This window comes from Pangasianodon hypophthalmus, chromosome 21, assembly GCF_027358585.1.
Source record: "Pangasianodon hypophthalmus isolate fPanHyp1 chromosome 21, fPanHyp1.pri, whole genome shotgun sequence".
NCBI lineage: Eukaryota > Metazoa > Chordata > Actinopteri > Siluriformes > Pangasiidae > Pangasianodon > Pangasianodon hypophthalmus.
In genome coordinates this window covers 9,347,364-9,371,223 of record NC_069730.1, presented here as the reverse complement: position 1 = coordinate 9,371,223, position 23,860 = coordinate 9,347,364, and the positions used below count along the sequence as shown (strand labels likewise).

The 23,860-nt window shown below is 37.6% G+C and overlaps 1 protein-coding gene across 14 annotated transcripts in view; it reads right to left on the bottom strand.

The window, feature by feature from the left end:
* LOC113543049 (neuropilin-1a) overlaps positions 1–23,860 on the bottom strand; it is a 136,900-nt gene that overhangs the window by 8,361 nt on the left and 104,679 nt on the right. For 8 of the 14 annotated variants that reach the window (XM_034314907.2, XM_053227606.1, XM_034314908.2 and 5 more), the window contains 8 exons: positions 20,567–20,711; positions 9,024–9,355; positions 8,632–8,776; positions 6,186–6,356; positions 6,037–6,063; positions 3,881–4,027; positions 3,169–3,635; positions 2,989–3,085 (listed from right to left, as the gene is read on the bottom strand). In XM_034314907.2, the coding sequence (XP_034170798.2) occupies positions 2,989–3,085; positions 3,169–3,635; positions 3,881–4,027; positions 6,037–6,063; positions 6,186–6,356; positions 8,632–8,776; positions 9,024–9,355; positions 20,567–20,711 (1,531 nt within the window). Of the gene's footprint in view, positions 1–2,988; positions 3,086–3,168; positions 3,636–3,880; positions 5,354–6,036; positions 6,064–6,185; positions 6,357–8,631; positions 8,777–9,023; positions 9,356–20,566; positions 20,712–23,860 lie in introns of those variants that run through there. The other 6 variants (XM_053227611.1, XM_053227610.1, XM_053227612.1 and 3 more) reach the window with 4 other exon arrangements.

Genomic DNA, 23,860 nt, shown 5'->3' with positions numbered 1-23,860 from the left:
TATTAGGAACACCTGTACATTCATGCATTAATCCAATCAGTCAATCATGTTGCAGCAGCACAATGCATAAAATCTTGCAGATACTAGTGATGGGTCGTTCTTGAACGATTCGTGCATTTTGAACGAATCTTTAATGTGACTCGGGAGGAACGAGTCGTCTCGGGGAGTGATTCGTTCAGTCGCGCATGCGCAACATCTTATAGGTTCTGTACTGGAATTAGTTCACCTGTTTTGAGTCTTCGAGTCTGAGTCGTTCGTTCATCACGTGACAGCCCCATAAGCTTAACCAATGCAGTCTGAGCCGGAAAGAGAATTGATTAGTTCATCTCTCGAGTCTTCGGGTTTGAGTCGTTCGTTCATCACGTGACAGTATACGTATAAAATAACGTAACGTATAAAATAACACCACAGATCCTCAAGAAACAGTAACAAAAACATAGTGACAGAAATGGACAGACCTTTTTTATTTCTAGGAAAATGCTTATTACACATTTTTTGATAATTTTATGATAATTCCTAAATATGATCCAACATACAAAAAATACAGTTTTACGTTATAGTATTACTGATCCGGGAAGTGGTCACGTGACAAAAGAACGAACGACTCGAAAGACTCGAGAGATGAACTAATTAATTCTCTTTCCGGCTCAGGCTGCATTGGTTAAGCTTATGGGGCTGTCACGTGATGAACGAACGACTCAAACCCGAAGACTTGTCAGATAAGAGGTGAGGTAAGCTAATCATAGACTAAATATGCAGGTAAACAATGAATTAATTTTTTCTGTTTCTTATAGCATTATAAAAGGTCTTGTTTGTCGTTGATCACACGACAAAGGTCTTGTTTGTCGTTGATCACATGACAAAGGTCTTGTTTGTCGTGTGATCAACATTTGCATAAGTAGTAGATGTGTTAGGGAAGTAACACGTAACATTTTAATTATATTTTACTAAAATGAACTAAATGACTCGAAAAAAGGTTCGTTCATTTTGCTGAACGAGACTCAAAGGTCTGAGTCAGTAAAATGATCCGAACTTCCCATCACTAGCAGATACAAGTCAAAAGTTTAACTAGTTATCACATCAAACATCAGATAGTCAATGCTAGAAATAGTGGATGCAAGGTGGGAAAAACCCTAGACATAAGGGCAATGTGTGAAACTCTGCACAGAAGTAACCAAAACTCAGGATCAAAACCCCAGGGTCATTTAACTACAACCCCTGGCAAAAATTATGGAATCACCACACTTAGAGGATGTTCACCCAGCTTTTTTACTTTATAGCAAACAAACAAATCACAGATATGACACAAAAAAGGTTTTGTTCAATAGCTTAATATTCTGGTTTGTGAAATATACATAAAAAAAATTCAAGGACATTTTTTTATTAATGGCATGTCATTTTCCAAATCAAGTAGAGGAAAAAATTATGGAATCACTCAATGTTGAGGAAAAAATTATGGAATCAATTTTTAATTTCCATTTCTAAAACAAATACTGGGACAAGTCTAAAAATGCTAATAAGTCAGCAGTTAAAAGGGAGTGCTTACACACTTTAATGGGCTGTTGGACTTGGCTAATTAAAAGGAAACATGGCTCCAATGAGAGAGTTGTCAGTTGAAACAATGGAAAGGATTATAAAACTCCTTCAACAAGGAATTTCAACATGGAGTGTGGCCAAAGAAGTTGGTTGCTCCCAGTCAGCTGTGTCTAAAATTTGTTGCAAGTATAAACTTAATGGGAAGGTTATGAAAGGTAGATATACAGGCAGACTAAGGAAGATGTCAAAGCATCAGGATAGAAAACTCAAAGCACTATGCCTTGAAAATAGAAAATGCACAACAAAACAAATGAAAAACAAATGGGCGGAAACAGGAGTCAATGTTTGTGACAGAACTGTAAGAAACCGGCAGAATGAAATGAGATTTACATATAGAAAAGCCAAAAGAAAACCAGCACTAACACCAAAACAGAAGAAAACAAGGTTACAGTGGGCTAAGGAGAAGCAATCATGGAGTGTGGATGATTGGATGAAAGTGAAATTCAGTGATGAATCATGAATCTGCATTGGACAAGCAGATGATGCTGGAACGTTTGTCTGGTGCCGTTCTAACAAAACATATAAAGATGACTGCCTGAACCAATCAAATTTCCCAACTCATTTATGATATTGGGTTGCATGTCAGGTAAAGGACCAGGGGAGATGGCAGTCATTACCTCAGCAGTCAATGCACAGTTGTACAGTGAAATTTTGGACATTTTCTCATTCCATCCATAGAAAATAGGTTTGGTGATGATGAAATAATTTTTCAGGATGACAATGCATCTTGCTACAGAGCAAAGAGTTTTAAAGCTTTTTTTCAGGAAAGGCATATCAACTCAATGACATGGCCAGCAAACAGTCCAGATCTCAATCCAATTGAAAATTTATGGTGGAAAGTAAAAAAACTGGTCCATGTTAAGGCTCCACCCTGCAAAGCTGATCTGTCAACTGCTATTCGAGAAAGTTGGAACCAGATTGATGGGGAATATTGTTTTTCATTAGTGAGGTCTAAGCCTCAAAGAATAAAAGCCAGAGGAGGAGCAACAGAGTATTAATTGTGTTTTTTTGTTGATGATTCCATAATTTTTTCCTCAACATTGAGTGATTCCATAATTTTTTCCTCTACTTGATTTGGAAAAAGACATGCCATTAATAAAAAAAAATGTCCTTGAATTTTTTTTTATGTATATTTCACAAACCAGAATGTTAAGCTATTGAACAAAACCTTTTTTGTGTCATATCTGTGATTTGTTTGTTTGCTAAAAAAGCTGGGTGAACATCCTCTAAGTGTGGTGATTCCATAATTTTTGCCAGGGGTTGTATGTTTCATTGAGCTTAAACAGAAACAGATTGGCTAGTACAATGGAGACAGGAATAACCCTAATAGGAAATGGGGAAGGCAAGCTTACAAGGGTGTGGCAGAGTCTAATTATCCAAGATGGGGCTTACCTTTACACTCAGCAGCACTCATTTCAGGGACAATTTTCACATTATCCAGAGAGATATGTCCAGACAATGTGCTGTCAACAACGCCCTCAATAATCACCTAACACATACGTACAGAAATACAATACTAAATAAATAAAAAGTCAACACAGTGGCTTGTTGAGGTGAGGGGATAAGAGTTACCTTGTATGGTTTATCAGCATGGGGCATCAGAACCCTTCCTTCTTTCCAGCCTTTAGTCTCTTGCCATTCCATCCTCCAGAGCAGTACCTCCTGTTCTTTCTTACTTCCATCCCTCTGTCTGTCTTTTCCTTCTTCCTGTAGCTCTCCTCTTTCTCCAACTCCCTCCCCTCCTCCCTCTGTCTTTTGCCAAATGTGTAGGGCACCTTTGTGTTCTCCAGTGAACCGGTACCAGAATGACACACACAGATCTTCATCAGGAGACGTAACGGGCAAACTGACCAACCGTGCCAATCTGACTTTACTCTCCGTCTCGTTCTGTCTTTCTGCCTTTGCAGTTCTTTCTCCTTCCATCCCTCTCTTCCTTCCTGTTTGAGTCTCCTGCTCTATTTCTTGCTCTAATGGCTTCTCTGTCTCTGGATAGAGTGAATCTCTGGTCAGTGCAGTGTAGATGAAGTTTCCAGGTTCCCCTGATGACAGCCAAACATAAGAATCTATGAGCAGATGCATTCCAAATTTCCATCCAAATGCTTCAGAAATATCAAAAGAACAGCAATGAAACAAACACACTCATGAAGAGGTTGTGTGTGTAAACATTTTTACAATGCTGAAGATGATTTTTGAAATTGTTTACAGAAGCTTCATTTAATATAACCTTTTACCATTGAAGTCAGTTCTTGCTAGAGACCTGTGTGAGTGGCCAATAAAATCTCACCTGTGTAATCCACATTGGGCAGTTGATGTTTGGAGGGCATGTCATGGTTTTGTAAGAGCCAGTCCACTTGTCCGATGCTCTCTAGACTCCACCCACAGAAAGACGGATGGTCTGACCAGCCAAAATTGCAGTCGAACCAAAGATATGCTACACGCAGTACAAAAACACAGAAAGCAGAAGTAGCACACTGACTCCTTTACATAAATGTCATTTTTCAAAGGATTAGGAAAGGAAATTTTTCTAAGAATCAATTTAACTAATTGATTAGTTAATTTTAAAACTTTTCTAAAAATCAATATAATCAATCAATTACTATTCTAAGAATAGTAAATAGCCTGGAAAATTCTCCATTCTAGATGAAACCCATAGGATACATGACCTTTTGAGAGAGAGAGAGAGAGAGAGAGAGAGAGATCGATGGAGCCTAAACAGACACAGATCTTAAACTACACAGCTCATAAAAAAGAGAGAGATAGAATAAGCTGTATTTGGAGTACTATTTGTATTGTGTCAATGATGACACAAATTTATTTAATTGTTTTAGGTATTTGTGGTGTTTGATTCATAAGTATGAAATGAGTGTTGAAATTTGTGTTGAAATTTGAGTGTTTCAATAAAGTGGTCTTTATTTTATAATATTGGTAATATTGTTTATAACCAGACTATCTTTCGATAAATTATTAGTTATTTACTGTTTGAAAAATTGAGAGTTTGTGTTGAAAGCCTAGCTAGCTTTCAAACAGAAACGGGAAAAATGTGTGATTTATTCCTGTTTCTTACCATAGCAGCTGACAGCCAATAAAGTAAGGAACATATCTCATTTAACATTTGCGGAGGTTAAATGTGGAATCATAAAGATTGCCTTTTATGAACATCAGCGTAGCTTAATTACTGCACAAAAATGTTATTTAACACATATACTACACTCACCAGTCACTTTAATAGGAACACATGTACACCTGCTCATTTATGCAATTATCCAATCAGCACAGCACACAAAAAGGTCAGTTAATGTTGACATCAAACATCAGAATGGGGAAAATGATGTTCTGTGATGTTATGGCCACCGAGGCATGGTTGTTGGTGCTAGATGTGCTGGTTTGAGTATTTTGGAAACTGCTGATCTCCTGGGATTTTCACACACAACAGTCTCTACAGTTTACACAGAATGGTGCAAAAAACAAAAATCATCCTGTGAGCAGAAAGTCTGCAGGCTAATACACCTTGTTGATGAGAGTGGTCAGAGGAGAATTACTGACTGGTTTGAGCTGACAGGAAATCTATAGTAACTCAAATAAGCACTCTTTACAACCATGGTGAGCAGAAAAGCATCTCAGACTGCACAACACATCAAACCTTGAGGTGGATGAGCTACAACAGCAGAAGACCACATCAGGTTCCACTCCTGTCAGCCAAGAACAAGAATCTGAGTCTATCTTGGGCATAGACTCACCGAAACTGGACAGTTGAAGACTGGAAAAAAACCAGGTGAATTTTTTTTCTAATATTCAACTATCCAGTTTATAAATTTTAATGCTACAGCTTACAAAGACATCCTATACAATCATGCGCTTCCAACTTTGTGGCAACAGTTTGGGGAAGGTGTCCACAAACATTTGGCGATATAGTGTACATAATCAGCTGAACTGTATATGTTTTATGTTCACCACCCATGAATAAGCATTTCTAACTGTCATAAAATATTTCAGAAGGGTTCAGATATGGAACACATTTGATCTTGTCTTTTCCTCTTGGGAAGACCCATAATGCAGAAATATTTTTAAACTCAAAATTTTCAACTTTGATCACTTTGTCCAGTAGAATGTGCATCAGAATAACAGGAACTAGCTTTCTTTTCTAAACCTAGATTGAGGGAACCTCTAGGGGTGACAGGATTCTAGGCATTTTAATGTGATATATACAATACTCTCAGATATTCTCTTTCCAGACATCTCATTCTTTAGATTCTTTTATGCTCTCTCTTTTTAAATAGTTTAATAGGAACACATTATGGATTAATGCTGTGTAGGTTAATTTATCACCATAACACTTTAAAATGAAACTTCTAGCTAGACTGGAGTGGATTACCTTCTGAGATATTACAACCTCTGAGCTACATAATGTTATGTATGTATGTAGTGTGTGAGCCTTCTCACCAGATTCCATGGGCTCTGCCACTGTACCTGTAGTTGAACAATGCAGGCACAATGCAGACTTAATACACAAATAAAGAAAATTTTGGTTGTGTCTGTGTTACATGTCCGTGTGAGTTTAAGGTTGGATTGTCTGAGTGAGTATATGTTACCTGTAGGCTCATAGTCTTCACTTGTGCCTGTTCCGCTGTGACAAGTTGCAGATTCATCATCACAGTCCTCTGTTGTGGTGATGCCAGCAATTGCTGGGCTGGTTGCTGGGATGTTAGCAGTTACCCTCACTGTGGTTACCATTGTAGTGGTAGGAGGAAGAGGAGTAGCACCTGAAATGAAAAATCTTTTTTTTTTTTTTTTTTTAGCCCTTTAAGGCTGAATGTGTTTATGCAAAAACAAATAATGTAAACTGTGCAATTGTTTGAGAAGCATTTCATGTTAAAATTAAATTAAAAAATATATATGTTTGTTACGCATTTAACAATAACCATTATCACAAATCAGCTTTACAGAAATCTGGATGTATCTTTAATAGTAACCTCTAAGCCAGAGGTGATAATTGCGAGGAAAAACTCCATAAGATGACATGAGGAAGAAACCTTGAGAGGAGCCAGACACAAAAGGAAACCCATTCTCTTCTGGCTGAGACCAGATTAATTTGTGTGGTTAGGGTGGCTCAGCAAATCATCTTGACGGACCTCCCAAACCTGGACAGCGTCTATGCTAGCCAAGCTCAGCAGAGCCACAACACACCTTGGACATTGCCTGTTTGACCTGCTACTGTCTGGGAAGTGGTACAGGGCAATTCGATCCAACACAAACAGATTGAAAAACTTTTTTTCTACCCAAAGCTGTGGCCTCCATCAATCCCTCTCCTCTATATGCTGTCACTATGTGCACACACAAGCACAGCCATTTAACTTATTTATTGTTATTTATTATATTCCTGCTCCCTCCTGTGTACATTCTGTATTTCTCAGTTAAATTTTTTCTCTTTGATACATTATATGGTCAAAAGCATGTGGACACCTCACCATCATGTCCTTCCCCACACTGTTGCCAAAAAGCTGGAAACACACAACTGTCTAGAATGTCTTTGTATGCTTTAACATTGTGTTCCCTTGTATGTAAGTAAGGGGTCTAACCTAAACCTGTTCCAGCTTGTGAAAATAAAATATGCATTTATCTATCTAAGAGTTAAATGCTGATCAATAATTAATCATTTGTAGTGTACTTTGGTATGTTCAGTATGTAAGCTTTTGTAACTTGGGGTGGCTGTGACTCAGCTGGTAGCACGGGTTGGCGGTTTGATCCCTGGCCCCAAGGGTGGGTGGGTGGGTGGTTGGGTGTGTGAATGAGAAACACTGCAAAGTGCTTTGTAGAACTGCTAAGATTAAAAGGTGCTATATAAGACCATTTAACTCTCTCTGCAACCAGTATATATGGATTTGGAATGGGATATTCAGCAAGCACATACAGGTGTGATGGTCAGGTGTCCACATACTTTTGGCCATATAGTGTATGTTGCTTGTGAGAATGACACCAAATTTCATTGTACACAAGTATAATGACAATAAAGATTTCTTATCCTACTTACAAAATCCTGTCCTCTTTATCAAAGCTATTGTATGGGGTTTGATTGTTTAATATTAATTTAACAATTTTAATAATTTTTTTTGACAGCTGAATCAGCCAAATCAGAAAAGTGATTACTCTCCACCACAATGTGTATCAGCTAGTCAAATAATTAAATGTAACAATACAATAGATTTATCAAGACACTTGCTGTAGCTATGTTCCAAAACCTACACATGGAACATCACTCTTAAATGTGACTTGGGCAGAAATCAGGAAAAGTGGTACAGGCTTGTACATATAGACAAAAGATCCAATAACTATTACTATTTATCTGTTCATTAAATATTTTATTGTTCATTGTATTTACTCAAATTGTCTAAGTCTGTATGTCACGTTTTTGTACTTACTGTGAATACAGGTCTTTTGAACACTATTTTCATCTTTTTTGAGTATTTGTGTTCATAACTGCCATAATAAGTTAAGTTGGTGCTGAATCTGTTTATTTTTTTGATATTGTATTATATCACCAAGTTAGAGTTAAAATATATAGTTGCCATGGCAGCCACTTTTAGGCATAGCTGTATGTTTTATTGCGTTAAAGCTATTTTACATTACAGAAATCTCTTATACTCTCATATCTCTTATACTCATTCATTAAAGCATATCAGCATAAGCTTTATGCACCATTACTATGTGCAAATAACTGGGTAATTCCTTCAATTCAGACATTTTAAAAGAATTTATAAAGATCTGGAAATCATCTTGAATTACTGTTTCATTCAACTACCATTCTATGAATATTCTGCTAAACATACAGTAGTTATGCTGACATCTACTCTACTGCATCTTCTCTTCATCCTTATGCCAGTTTTCCACTTCAACCAAGAACAAAAACATTTTGGGGATAGTTTTTTTTTTTTTTTTTGGATTTCTTTGGTGTTTTCAACCTGCAATTTCAAAATGTGAATAAAATTGGTTTGTCGTGTCTGTGCTTAGACGTCAGTAGTTAAATGGGCTGTTCCTCACGTTGGGTGTCACAGCCCAACAACTCCAGTCTCAGGGCCATGCCATCATGCGACCCACGCTCAGGATATACCCGCAGGAAACGCATCATCAGTGGCTTGAAGGAACGTACCTCTGGAGTGTCATGATTTTGGTTCCCCATGAATACCTGCAGAGGGATGAAAGTTGAGACATATACATATCTACATATGTTATGTATATCCATGTTGATTTTTCTTTTTCCTCTATATTTACATATTTCTGAAGAATATATTACTGTTTACAGTATGTACCAACAAAAACAGTAATATATTCTTCAGAAAAAGTCTGTCTTTCACTGAAATATATTTATATTGTTTCAATCGCTATTCATATTAGTCTCCCCATCTCTTTTTCTCTCTCCCTCTCTCTCACACCTTAGCTTTGGTGCTGTTCTCCTCATGTATGTAGCTCCAGTCAGAGCCGTTGGTGCTGTAGGCCAGTTTGAAGCGTCGGACAAACATGACCTTGTCCCTGTGTCTCCCCCCCTGCAAGATGACTGCGGTGACCCAGTGGGTAAAACCAAGGTCCATTGCCAACCAGGAGCTGTTTGCTGTGCCATGTGGTACAGGTGCCACCCAGCCAGAGCGGCCCGTCAGGAGCCTGGCCTGTTCAGGTAACCAGCCCCTCTCCACTTCAGGCCACACAGAGATCTGAGAGTCTAAGATCTGACCAGAGACCATCCCCAACATGCTAGAGCAGGGAGAGTCTAAGAAAAAAGAGAAAGAGACAAATTAGAGATTATGAGCTTATTTTAATGAAAGTATTATTGTGTGGTGTTACACAAAATTACTGGCAAGAAGTCACACTGAAGTCACATTCAAACATTCATTAACAAAATCATGACAAAATGTAAATACTATAAACTATACTATAAACTCTTAACAAAATGCATGAAAATATTCCGGACTAAACCATGAATATTAATGGTTTTCAAACAATTTGGGCCAACAGGAAATGCATGGAGAGTGGCAAGAGGAGAGGCGTGGAACTGTTGGCTATACTACATGCCCAGAATTTTCAAATGCCATTTTTCAGGCTGTTTACATACTCCCTTCAGCCGACGTGTAGCATGCATGTGACATCATTCACTCAGTCACTGCAAGACTATAAACAAAACCCACGCCATTGTTGCAATCTCAGGGGAATTTAATCATGCCTCTCTCAGTACGACTCTGCTCATACTACTCATACGACTCACTCAGTATATGGACTACAAAACCAGGAAAAATAAAACAATAGACTTAATTTATGGAAATACAGTGCATACAGGTCAGTAGCCCTTCCATCGCTTGGCAGATCAAACCAGAACCTGGTCCATCTCTAACTTTAGTATAAGCTTCTGGTCCAATGGCAGCCTGTTATCACCAGAACAGTGAGGAGGTGGTTACAGGAGACCACCGAGGCTTTGCAGCACTGCTTTGAAGTGACCAAATGGAATGTACTCTGTAGTCCACATGGTGAGGACATTAATGGTCTAATGGACTGTGTATCTGACTACATTAACTTCTGTGTGGACAGCATTGTATCAACCAAGACTGTTTGTTGTGTTGCAAATAATACACCCTGGGTCACCAGAGACATTAAGGCCCCTTTGAATAGGAAGAAGAGAGCCTTACTTCAGGCGAACAGGTACTGGGCGAAACAGGACAAGAAAGAACTGAAGGTTAGAATCACACAAGGTTGGCTACAGCAGGAAACTAGAAAGGAAACTGCAGAATTATAACACAAGAGATGTGTGGAGGGGCATGAAATCCATCACAGGAATTAAGCAGACTCCAGGACCTGAGACAGACTGCAATCTGAAAAGGGCCAATAAGCTGAATCTGTTCTTCAACAGATTTGAAATTCAGACAGATATAGAGGGCCCTTTTCAACACATGACAGCATCCCTCAAAAGTAACACAGTGCTTCCTCTGAATCCACATAGTCAGTGTCTGAGGACAACCCATCCAGTGGACTCTAGTACGACCTCACTAGCCCAGTCACTGCAGAACAAGTGAGGAGGGAGGGGCAGATGGTGCCAACCCAAGGGTCCTCAAAGCATTTGCTACCCAGGTCTGTGGCGTACTCCAGCACATATTCAATCTGAGCCTGAACTTAGAGAGTAACAAATGCTTTGGAAGATGTCCTGTCCGATTTTTGTGCCTAACAATGGACATCCCAGTACAGTTAACTACAGACCAGACCAAACTGCAGTCTGCTTCCAGACAAAGGTTGGAGTGAATGATGCCATTATCTACTTACTTCATTGAGCTTATACTCACTTGGATGGGCCCAACAGCACTACTAGATTTATGTTCTTTGACTTCTCATGTGCATTCAACACCATCAGATCTACCCTGCTGAAACACAAGCTGATGCAGATGTATGTAGATGTCCCTCTGGTGTCCTGTATCACTGATAACCTCACTGGAAGGCTGCAATGTGCCATACCTCAGAGATGTATGTCTAACAGCCATGAATAACATGGGAGTGGCACAGGGGACAATCTTATTCCCTTCCTATTCACACTATACAAGTCAGACTTCAGCTGCAACTTGCAAATGTTCAATAATGACTCGGCAATAGTGGGGTGCATCAGGGCAAGGCAAGAGGACGAGTACAGGAGTGTAGTGGGCAACTTTCGGTGTGAGTTGAACCATCTACAACTTAGCATCAGCAAGACGAAAGATCTTGTGGTGGATTTTAGGAGAATGGGACATACTCTGATTCCTGTTTCATCAAAGGTGTGACTGTGGATGTGGTTCAGGACTACAAATATCTGGGAGTTTATTTGGACAGTAAACTTGGTCAAAGAACATGGAGGTACTGTACAAAAAAGGCCAGAGTTGACTTTACTTTCTTAGGAGGCTAAGGTCATTTAACATCTCTACACACATGCTGCAGATGTTTTAACAGGCAGTAGTGGCCAGTTCCATTTCCTATATTGTGGTGTGCTGGGAAGTAGGATTAAGGCAAAGAGAGTGAATAAAATCATTAAAAAGTCCAGCTCTGTTACTGGGGTGGAATTCAAGGCCTTGGAGATGGTGTCAGCGAGAAAAATGCTGCACAAACTGCTAGACAATGACTCTCACCCACTACACAGCACGTTGTATCAGTATAGAAGCACCATCAGTGGAAGGCTGAGACCACCAAAGTGCTCCACAAAATGCTACAGGAAGAAGTTCTTCCCAGTTGCTATCAGACAACACTTCTTTCTGTTGTGGTCAGCTGGAGTACTGAGTCTGGGAAAGGGTATTTTTTGGCTGCACTACAGACACTTCACAATTTGTATACTGTCCTGCATTTTTCAGGATAGGCATTATGAAACAAGCTGCAACAGGTATACTTGAAATTCGGTACACTGTAGCTTGAAGGTTCACTCATCACTTTTTGGATTCAGACACTTTACTCTGTTCACTTATAACATTTAATTTTGGAAGCAGAATAATAACACTATATTTCTTATATAGTTGTAGAACCCTGATGTGGATGTGTGCAGAGGAAGACTCGGGTGGCAGGTGGAATGTCAGCAGAGCTTGGGGCTCGTGTTTATTGCCACTATGCTTTTCAGAGCACTTTACAAAACTCGCCCACGTCGCCACAATAATGTTTTATTGTTTTTTATTTTACTTTATCTTATTTTTATATTTTTATTTAATTCATTATTGCTTATTTGTATACTGTTTTCCTTTTTCTTTTCCGTGTGTGTGTGTGCGTGTGTGTGTATGTATATACACACACACTTTTCTACACATGCTGCTGTTTTTTTTTGTTGTAATTTTCTGTATTTTCTGTTTCTGTAACTCTATAAAGCAACTGTTGGCAAGAAATGTATGTTTACTCTGTTATAGATTGTAATTCAGTTATTGCAGGTTTTCCAGTAATTAACTACTTTTTCAGCTATGTTTTGTCATGCTACACGATACTATCATATATCCAGTTCAATGTTATTTTTGAATCACACAAATAGCAAATACTGTTGTATGCATCCAGAACCAAGTTCAATAATTTTACTGAGCCCTCTGGGAATAACAGACTCAATAGGAAAGACATCCTTTTGTGGGTGACTCTGGTTAGTGGGATTATAATTCCTTACTTTTTTACAATTATAAAAGATACTATAAATTCAGACAGTACTGAGAGTGATAGTCTTGATAGTCTTGAGTTGTCTTTATGTCTTTTTGATTACAGCAGACGTTTTTAGGTACAAGGCTATAGTATCCAAGTGAAACAATCCACTGTAGAACTGGTGAGGTTTGGGCATAAACTTTTTTTTGGCAAGTGCAAACTTTAGAATATCCATGTAGGACCACCTACGGTAGCTGAGAGTGAGTCACGTAGGTATAACAGGTAACTGTTCCGACACAGAAAGACAGCTCTACTTAGCCTAATAGTTAGTGCACGTATTTAGCCTAATAGCTAGTGCCAGCCAATACGAAATAACAAGCAATGATGACAAGCATTATTATTCATGTTTGGAGAGGAACATGAATTTGATACTGTGAACAGAGGAGAAAACTCCTCCCAACTTGTGCTACTGTGGTGGTGACCATAGTGCTACATATGTTAGAAAAATAACGGTAAATTTACTGAATATAAAAACAGTAGTAGAGTGAATATCATATGCAGAAGCACTTAAAATGGATTAGCAGCTGAACAGAGTACACAAAGACTCAATAATAGTGGATAAAAACAAATTCATAACTTTCGTGGTAAACTGCTCAGCCAAAATGCAAAGCAGAGCAGAAAGGATCAAGGTAATTATCCAAGCTGCGAAAAAGTTCAATAAACGAAACACTTAAAGTAGGAGATGTCCCATGGAGGATCATGACAACTGTGGTAATGTTACATTGGAATTTAAGAAGCTGTGGCAGGTGGGGGCATGCAGTGGGAGTGTAGGGGAATGAGTGAATTAACACACAGGTCGCACACTTGATTCCTGTTTGTGGTTGTTTTATTATGAAGCTGTGTGTGTGTGTGTGTGTGTGTGTGTTTGTTTCGCAAAAGCAGGAAGGTGGACACAAAAGCAGGACGTTTATTGGAGAAGATAAATCCAAAACAGCAAAACAGTGAAAACAAGAACTATTAATATGAACTATGGATTTGAGGCAAGAAAAAGACTATAAGCAATATTATGTGTGTGTGTGTCTGTCTGTCTTTGTCAGAGAAGCCTTACTGCAGATGGTAAAACAGTACTGATGATAAAGAAAAAAAACAAACAAATATAACAAACAGGAAACAAGGCTTAAGCCTAGGCTTGTAGGTATATGTAGTTGTCTTCAGAAACAGACAATTAGCGAATGGAATAGCCGCATTTATCAAATAGGGAATGGGATACAAAATAGTTCAATGTAAAAACAAATTTGAATTAATAGCATGGGCTATTGAAATATTGTCAAAAAACATAATTAATTACACATACATTTTTATAACCCTTGTGATGGTCTTAGTAAAGATGCCCTTAAATTAATAAGAAGTACAAATCATTAGAGAGTGGTTTGTTGTAGGGACTTTAAAGTGTATAGCACATTGCAAGGGAGCACAATTACAGTTTACAATACGTAATGTATTTGAAGAATTAATAGATGAACAGGGATTGATTGGCCACAAAACTAGATTTAGCTCATGGAAAAGAATCTGTACTTGACTTTCTAGTAACATCAGAAAACTTGCAAAGGATTAGTACATGGAATATTACCTAGATGGAAATTAAAGGAATTTAGGAATAATTAAATATACTATGCTATTTACAGAAAAAAATACATGAAGCAGGGGCAGATGTGATAAGAAGAGTATCGGGCACCAGATGAAGAAAAAACAGTACCATGGTGGAAAGAAGAAAGTAGTAAAGCAATTGAAACAAGAAACCGAGCATTTAGAAAAGTGAAATCTACTCATTCATTCTCTGAGCTAATCAGTTAGAAAGGAGCGCAAACTGCAGTAACTAAAGTGGCAAAACTGAGCTATTGGAAATATTGAAAATATTGAAAAAGACATAATGTAACTGAAAATCCCTCAGATACAATCCCCTCTGAAAGTACTGGAATGACGAGGTCAATTCTTTTGTTTTTGCTATACACTAAAGGCATTTGAGTTTGAGATCAAAAGATGAATATCAGACAATAGATCCTAATTTCAGCTTTCATTTCCTGATATTTACATATAGATCTGTTTGAACCCACCCATTTTTCTAGTGATCAAAAATGTTGAAGCATATGACTGACATATGTTTCTTGTTGCTCAGGTGTACCCTGTTAGATTGATTGACCAATTAAGCTCTGAATGTCTACTCTTGGTTTGAGCCCTGGGTTTCCCCTGTGAGACTGCATTTACTATCAAAAAGGATAAACCAACATGAAGACCAGAGAGCTGTCTATTGGAGAAAAGCAAGCCATCTGTGAAATCTGTGAGAGTCATTGAAGAAGCATTTGGCATAGCCAATACAACAATTTGGAAAGTAAAGAAAAAGAAAAAAACACAGGTATACGACCAACCAGATTTTGAACAGGTCGGACAAGGAAAACAACAGCAGTTGATGACAGAAACATTGTGAGAGCTGTGAAGAAAAACCCCAAAACAACAGTCAGTGACATCACTAACAGGGCAGGGGTGAAGGGATCACAATCCCCCGTTCGAAGAAGACTTCAAGAACAGAGATGAGCCACAAAGGTTCTGAAATAGAGTTTTATGGACTGATGAGACCAAGATTAACCTCTACCAAAGAAATTAAAAGGCCAAAGTGTGGAGAAAGAAAGGATCTGCCAAAACATACAAGCTCATCGGTCAAGCATGATGGAGGTAGCGTCATGGCTTGGGCTTGCATGGCTGCATCTGGAACAGGCTCACTAAATCCCTATGGATGATGTAACTCATGATGATAGCAGCAGAATGAATTTAGAAGTGTATAGAAACATTGTGTCTGCCAATTTATAGAAAAATGCATCCAATCTAATTAGTAGGAACTTCATCATGCGGCAACACAATGACCCTAAACACACTACCAACACAACAAAGAAAAAGTGAAAGATTTTAGACTGGCCAAATCAACCACCAGACCTAATTGAGCATGAAGGGAAAAATCCTTCAAAATAAACAAAAACTGAAAGAAACTGTGGTACAAGCCTGGAAAAGCATGACAAAAGAAGTATGCAAACGTTTGGTGGTGTCAGTGGGTCTCCGGCTTGATGCAGTTATTGCAAGCAAGGGATATGCAAACAAATGTTCTTCTTTCGGCTGCTTCTGTTAGGGGTCGCCACAACGGATCATGTTTGATTTGGCACTGGTTTTATGTCGGATGCCCTTCCTGACGCAATCCTCCCATTTTTTTTTTTTTTTTTACCCAAGCTTGGGACCGGCACTGAGAGTAGACTCCCAGATATGTAACCAAAGATTAAGTGTTATTTACTTTAATTTACTTTACAACTATCTGGTCCTATACTTTTGCTCACTTAAAAAAATGTGTGGTCTGCCACCAAAGGTGGCAAATTTTGTCGTCCTAAACAAACCTTAATGGCATGTTGTCTGACGTCGGAACAGAGCAACAAACGTTAGCTGAAGCTGCTGACCATCTGCATGGCTGGATTTGCTGATGAAAGATTCTAGTCTGCTAGAAATCAGGCAGATGCTTGTCTCTTATAATACCAGGTATTTAAACAAGTAACAATGGCATTTAATTTGATTTCATAACAAGAAAACGTAGCACAAGCAGCTTAAAATTGGGGAAAAAGGCGTGCTTTGCCATGGCACCAAGTATCACCATAAAATATGACGAATAAATGAAGTCCTGTCTCCGTGAGCTCAGAAGTGTGTTGTGACTGACCAGGACTCAGTTTGATTAGAGCCTGGCTTGTTTGCTCTTTTTGATTATACTAGAATTTTTTGACTGCTTGAATTTTTTCATCTAATGTTTCAAGTAGAAATTCAGATAGTTGAATTCAGAAGCAAAATATATTTAAATATCTTAATTCACATCAAAAATTTTCAATATCACGTTTACACGTTTTACAAATTATAAGTATTATAAATTCATGTTCAGGTTCTACTGACATGATTGTTATAATGCACATAAACTCACAAGCCTAGTACTCAGTTCCGGAAGTATTTGGACAATGACAAAGTTTTTGTGATTTTGCCTTTATACACCACCACAATGGATTTGAAATAAAACTATCAAGATATGATCAAAGTGTAGACATTAAGCTTTATTTTAAGAGGTTCCACAAAAATATGGCATTTACCATTTAGGAATTACAGCCATTTTCAGGGGCTCAAAGGTATTTGGACAAAGTGACATAATTGTAAATATAACCATAATTTTAATACTTGGATGAAAATCCTTTGCAGTCAATGACTGCCTGAAGTCTGGAGCCCATGTTCTCAAAACTCAAATTCTGAGTTTCCTCCCTGGAGATGCTTTGCCAGGTTTTCACTGCAGCCACCTTCAGTTTCTGCTTGTTTGTGGGTCTTTATGCCTTCAGTCTTGTCTACAGTAAGTGAAAAGCATCCTCTATTGGGTTGAGATCAGGCGACTGACTTGGCCATTAAAGAATATTCCATTTCTTTGCCTTCAAAAAGTCTTGAGTTGCTTTCGCAGAATGTTTAGGGTCATTATCCACCTGCACTGTGAAGCGGCGTCCTGTCAGTTTTGTAGCATTTGGCTGAATGTGAGCAGAGAGTATAGCCCTATACACCTAAGAATTCATTGTGCTACTTCTGTCAGCAGACACATCATCGATGAATACCAGTGAGCCCGTTCCATTGGCCATACATGCCCATACCATAACACCATGTCTGACACATGATATGGTATACTTTGGATCATGAGCTGTTCCTTTCTTTCATTATACTTTTCTCTTCCCATCATTCTGGTACAAGTTAATCTTGGTTTCATCAGTCCAAAGAATCTCATTCCAAAACATGGGAGGCTTTTTTAGATGTTTTCTGGCAAAGTCTAATCTGGCTTTCCTGTTCTTAAATGTTACCAGCGGTTTGCACCTTGTTGTAAACCGTCTGTATTTACATTCAGGAAGGCGTCTCTTGATTGTAGATTTTGACAATGATACGCCTACCTTCTCTAGAGTATTCTTGACTTCTTTTGATGTTGTGAAGGGGTTTTTCTTCACCAAGGAAAGGATTCTGCGATCATCCACTTTAGTTGTCTTCCGTGGTCTTCCAGGCCTTTCGATGTTGTTGAGCTCACCAGTGCTTTCTTTCTTTTTAAGAATGTACCCAACTGTTGATTTGTCCACACCTAATGTTTTTGCTATCTCTCTTATAGATTTATGTTGTTTTTTCAGCCTAATGATGGCCTCCTTCACTTGCATTGAGATCTCGTTGGACTTCATATTGGTAGCTCCAGTCAAACAGCTGCCAAATGCCAACTCAATACCTGATATCAACTCCAGACCTTCATTTGTCTTGAAGTAACAAGGGAATGGACTGCACCTGGTCAATTAACTTCTTGTCAGTCAATTGTTCAAATACATTTGAGCCCCTGAAAATGGAAGTGCTTAAAATGGCTGTAATTCCTAAATGGTAAATGTCATTGTCTGTCATTGTTGAAATACTTCTGGACCTGACTGTATGTAGCAGGCACACTCCCATCCTCATCAAAGGACTCAGTTTTTATTCTAATAGGAACAGCAGGCAAATACTGCACCTAAAATTATGGGAAAATTATAACAAGCAGATTAATACATTTCATTGAACCCATAGGGTTGTTTATTTTCTGTACTAGACAGGATTTCATAGAAGTCACCGTGGATTCTGATATCCAAAAGTATTGTAAGTAAGAAAGCTTTGAAAGTATTGTATACAATATATTTTGACAAAGGCATTTGACATTTGGAAAAAATTACTTTTGATAGACTAGAACTAAAGGGTATTGGAGGGCAGATGTGTAACTGGGTGTTGGACTTTCTCTTTAAAAGAACTATACCAAGAACCAATTCAGATTTAGAACATCATGCTCTAGAACAGTGATCGTGATCTGTCGATCATGATCTACCTGTCGATTGCAGAGGCATTTTTACTATATTGCAACCATCCAAATAATTTTTTTTAAAAAACATGCAATGTTAAAATATCTGCTGGTTGGCTACATTCAAATACAGATACATATTTAATTGGTGGTGTGCAACTGTATGGGTGGGGACTAGCCCAAGAAAAACATTAATTCTGGCCAATTACAGAAATTAGGTTACCTTTGCAGATAACTGTTTCTGGCTGCATCACATCAGCCCGCTGTTATGCTATGTATCTAGCTAATGTTAACTCCATATGTGTACTCTCAATGAGTGAACTCTGTTCAGGAAACCGTGGACAAACAACAAAAGCAAAAATATATTGTTTCCATGTCTATTGGGTAAACGAATTTGCTTTTACTGATGTGAACGAAAAGACTGTCTGCTTGATATGTCACCAGCCTTTAGCATTTTCGAAAAGGGGTAATTTGGAGTGCCATCACACCACTTACCATCCAAAATTCAAGTATTAATTTCTACCCAAGAGTGAAATACCAGAGAAAAGAATTCAAAAGTTAAAATTCATTTTAAAAGCCCGGCAATCACTTTTCACAAAAGCCATCAAGAGAGCTAAAGCTGCTACTGAGGCTTCATTCTGTATTAGCCATCTCCTGGCCAAGCACAAGAAGCCACTTCGCCGATGGTGAGTTTTTAAAAGAAGCGATGACCGTCACTACTGACACATTTTTCACGGACTTTAAAAACAAAGAAGATGACATAAAAACTACAATTAACAGTGTGCCACTTGGTCCAGCAATGGTAATGAGAAGAGTGTAGTTGTTATCAGATATATTGTTCATATTTCTGATTTGATTCTCAAGGATTTACAAATGCTTTTTGACAAATGAAAATCGTCAAGTCCAAGTACCACACATGTCTGACACCTGAATGACTTTGTTCATTGATGACAAAAGCAGGACAAAAACATACAACAAACATTGCCAAAAAGTTCAAGCTGCAATAACACAAATTCAGAAATGGGCACACAGGTGGGAATTTTGACTACAAGCAACAAATATCTGATTTTAAATTATTCAGAGTATGGTATAACCAACATTCTATGTTTATTGAATGGTGGCAGCATAAATGTAAAATCATCAGCTGTACAGGATGGAAAGGTAACTCTATGGCTCAGTCAACAGGCTTGACGAATACAATATATTACAGAAATATAATCTGTAAGAGTGTGCACATACCAATAGTTCCACCATGACTATTCCCAATGCCAAAAACAAACAGTTATTAAAAACAAACTCTACCAGCAGAATATATTTAGTATGAGCGTGACGAAGATGAGAAAGCTTGTAAATCTGTTTTTATGTATATTTGCATAGTGTTTTCTTCACATACATTTGTTATACTTAAAAGATATAATTTACTTGCCATTTATTGTTAAATAGGGTCATATATTTACACATTTCAGTGGAGTAGCACACAAGCCGCTCACTGGTCATGCTACACAGAGTGTGTATCTGTACATATGATGGCACATTTTCTTTCTCTTTATTTAATTTCTTTCTTTTTTTTTTTAAAAGTCATTTATGGTTCCAATCTATCTTGCTCCTGGTGATTAATGTTGTTTATTACATTTTCTTTTTTTTTATAGAAAACCACACACACAAGCTTGATTGCATCTACACTCAGTGTACTGAGTGTGGGCATCAGTGTACTGAGTGTAGTGATAATAAATGGGTTATTCCCGCATAACTGATCATCTCTAGTGAAGTCTCTAACCGGACACTTGTTGCGGGCTTGTTTTCTCAACCGGCATTCTTAATATAAATGGGAGAGAGCTACCAGTAGCCAACCATTTTTACATTATTAATCACCAAAAATGTCAGAGAAATAGATGCTATGCTTTTACATGTGTTTGATGGTGATATTTTTTGTGTCTATGTGTGTCTGTCTGTTACCTGATATCTTGCAGCCATATAATTCAAAGCGCATACAGATGCCATGTTCCCAAGTTAGAGGTCGTATCCGTATATAACGTGTCAGTGTGGGTTTTGGGAAAAAGGCATGGGCCTCGTCCGTGGGGTTGTGACTGCCGTGAAACACCTAAAAGACAAAGCATGTCATACACAGACCACACTTGCACAATGTATAGCCAAGTTTTTGTATGCAATTACATGACATCACCTAACGAATACACACATACACACATTGATGTCTACATTCTACTCTAGATAATGGGCAGACTATATTTCAAGTTTTTTTTTGTTTTTTTTACATTTGTTTTTGAGCTACTGCAGTCATGTAAGGCCACCATATTGCACAATTGTCCATAGGTGATTCAACAAGTCAGGAGAACATTCTGCTAGTACTTGGGTTTCAATCACACATACAACATCAATAAATGCCAAAAATGCTCTCAAAAATCTACCTTCAAGAACTTTACTATCAGCCTAAGGTGGAGCTTTAATGGGTGCCATTGGGGGCACACACCCATGACCAGCTATGCAGACAATACTCTAAAATATAATAATATTATTTGTAAAATAGCAACATATCATATGAAAAATTTTTGCTGTTTTTCCAATAATTCATTCTTTGAAAGTAGGGACACCAGCTAATGATTCCTACAGTTCATTCAAGGTTTCTCTAAATATTACAGGGCTTATGTTTGTGCCTGTGACGTGCAAGATGAGTAACATACATAAACATTTATTTGGGGAGCAAATTAAAGGGCTGGGGCTGAAAACTGGATAGGTATTGGTCACCAATGACATGGATAGAGTGTTCCCAAATCAAGAGACATAACTACTGTCACAGCTTGACCATATCTTTGTTGACATAGAACTAAAAGAAGGAATCAATCTGGATAAAATGTAGAAATGGTGTGGTAGGTGTGATTTGATTTTTTATAGTGTGTGCTAATGAAATAAATGAGTTACCACACATCATGTTTCTTTTTTGTTTTTTATACATGTAACGATGTTTTAATTGCATGTGTCAGATTTTTCTGTACTGTCATGTCACTGCACTTACATTTTTGCCTTTGAAACTGACAAGCTCTGCCACACCCACCACTGATTAGCTGGATGAAGATGTTAAAAGGTAATCGTGTTCAAGGGCCTTTTTACAGAAGAAAATGCACCAGGAGGGGAGAGGTTTAGATAGTTTGATGTTTAATAAACCCAGAATAATCAATCTAGTAAAAAAAAATATTATTTAAAATGGTTTCCTTCAAAATCCTATTTCTAACAATAAATGGACACAATGGTTGAACAAAATGATTAAGCAATTCACACAGCTGAGGTTCTAGACCAGGAGTGACAGTTCTAGATCAGGGGTGAAAGTCTGGACCCATGGTCAAATGCAGCTCATGGACAGATGTTAATTGGAGAATACATTCTCTTAGAATGTATGATAGGTGGCCTACTATGGTATGGAGTTAATTTTGTGCCAAAAGTTTCAAATAAAATAAAATCCACAAGCAAAATATTATTTATCAAATTGTAAAAAATGTTGTGCAAATTCAAGTAATGAGAATCAAATCAAAATTAATTTTTAAAAAAGATTACATTCTGATTCACACTCTAATTTTGATTTAATTTTTTCCTATTTGTGGGTTTTTCTGATGCAGTTTTTTTTTTTTTTCTTAACCTCTGGAATCACTCTCTTGCTTCTAGAATCTTTCTTTTGCTTCTGCTATCTTTTTTGCTTCTAACTTTTGGTAGATTTTTACGAGGGGGGTCTTAGGTGAAGTCGTTCACTTTAAATCTCTATTGGTCAACTGACTTTGGAGTGGGAGGTGCTCCGAAAGTTGGTCATACCCACCCTAATTACTGTGAAGCGTCCTCTGACTTGGTGGAATGAACAGAGCCGAGTGCTCAGCAGCTGGAAAACTGTATTGTAGTTGCATTTAAAAAGATGACAGAAATAATATGGGTAGCTACTGAATTGTTTGTGAATGGTATCACACATATTTCTTTATCAAACAAGTACCTTCATTCCATTCAGTTGTGTAGCAGTTTAAACAGATAACGTTAATTAGATGATGAGGCTGAAGTTGGGTTATTATTCGAATTTTCCTTTCCACCTTAAAACGTCCAGGTCTTACGAGCTCGCACCTGTAGATGGCGCCATGAAACTCTCTATCTCATATTGTACAATTTTCTACACCATTATCTTCTCGTTCTCAAAACATCCCACAAAATCTGCAATTTCATATGAAAATAAATGTAATGTATTCTAGAAATATTGAGTATGAAGAAATGTAACTGTAGGATCTTTTAAATAATGGGTCTGTGAATTGGAGACTACTTTTAAAAATGTGCCAAAATCAGAAGCAAAAAAAGATGGCAGAAGCAAAAGAAAGATTCCAGAGGCAAAAGAAGAAGAAAAAAACTCCATCAAATCCACAAATGAAAAAAAAAAAAAGAAAGCAAAATGAGCATGTGAATCAGAAGTAATCTTTTTGAAAGATTAATTTTGACTTGATTATCATTACTTGCATTTGCAATTTTTTTTTAACATTTAATTAATATAATTAATATAAAATGTATAATATAATTAATAATTAAAAATTTTGCTTGTGGATTTTATTATTTTATTTAAAACTTTTGACACAAAGTTAACTCCTTAGGACTTTTGTCTTCTTAGGACACGTTTGCATGTTCACTTTATGTAGAAATGTTGAAGTGTTTACATGTCCTCTCCATCGGATTAGAAAAGGTTTAAACCACCCCTTACGATCCGAATGAAATTTTAATCAGTTTTGGCCAATTCATTCCGATTGACGTGTTTACATGTGACTTTTTAAATCTGATTGTGCTTCTAGTCCAATTACGATCGGATTATTAGTGTCCATGTAAACGCAGCTACTGTGTACTAACTAGCTGTATATGGTTTAATTGACAGTTGACTTGAATTTACTTGACTACCTTTCAGAAAGCAGTTTTGGAGCATGAGCTCATGCATAGAAGATGCAGTGTTCTGGATGTGACATGGGAAATTTTACTGTTTACACTTTATTGTTTAGCATTTTATTCTTTGCACTTCAGATGTACTTTGAACAGTATTACTCTGATTTAAACTATATTAACTGAATTTTGATTAACCCCCCAGAAGAAATGCCAACAACATTTCTTCAAATGGTTTCTGTCCACATAACTGACAAGCATAAGCTCAAATGTGCAAAAGTATTTCATGATCATACATTAAAAATGCAATGAACTTGAACAAACAATGACACCAACAGTAAA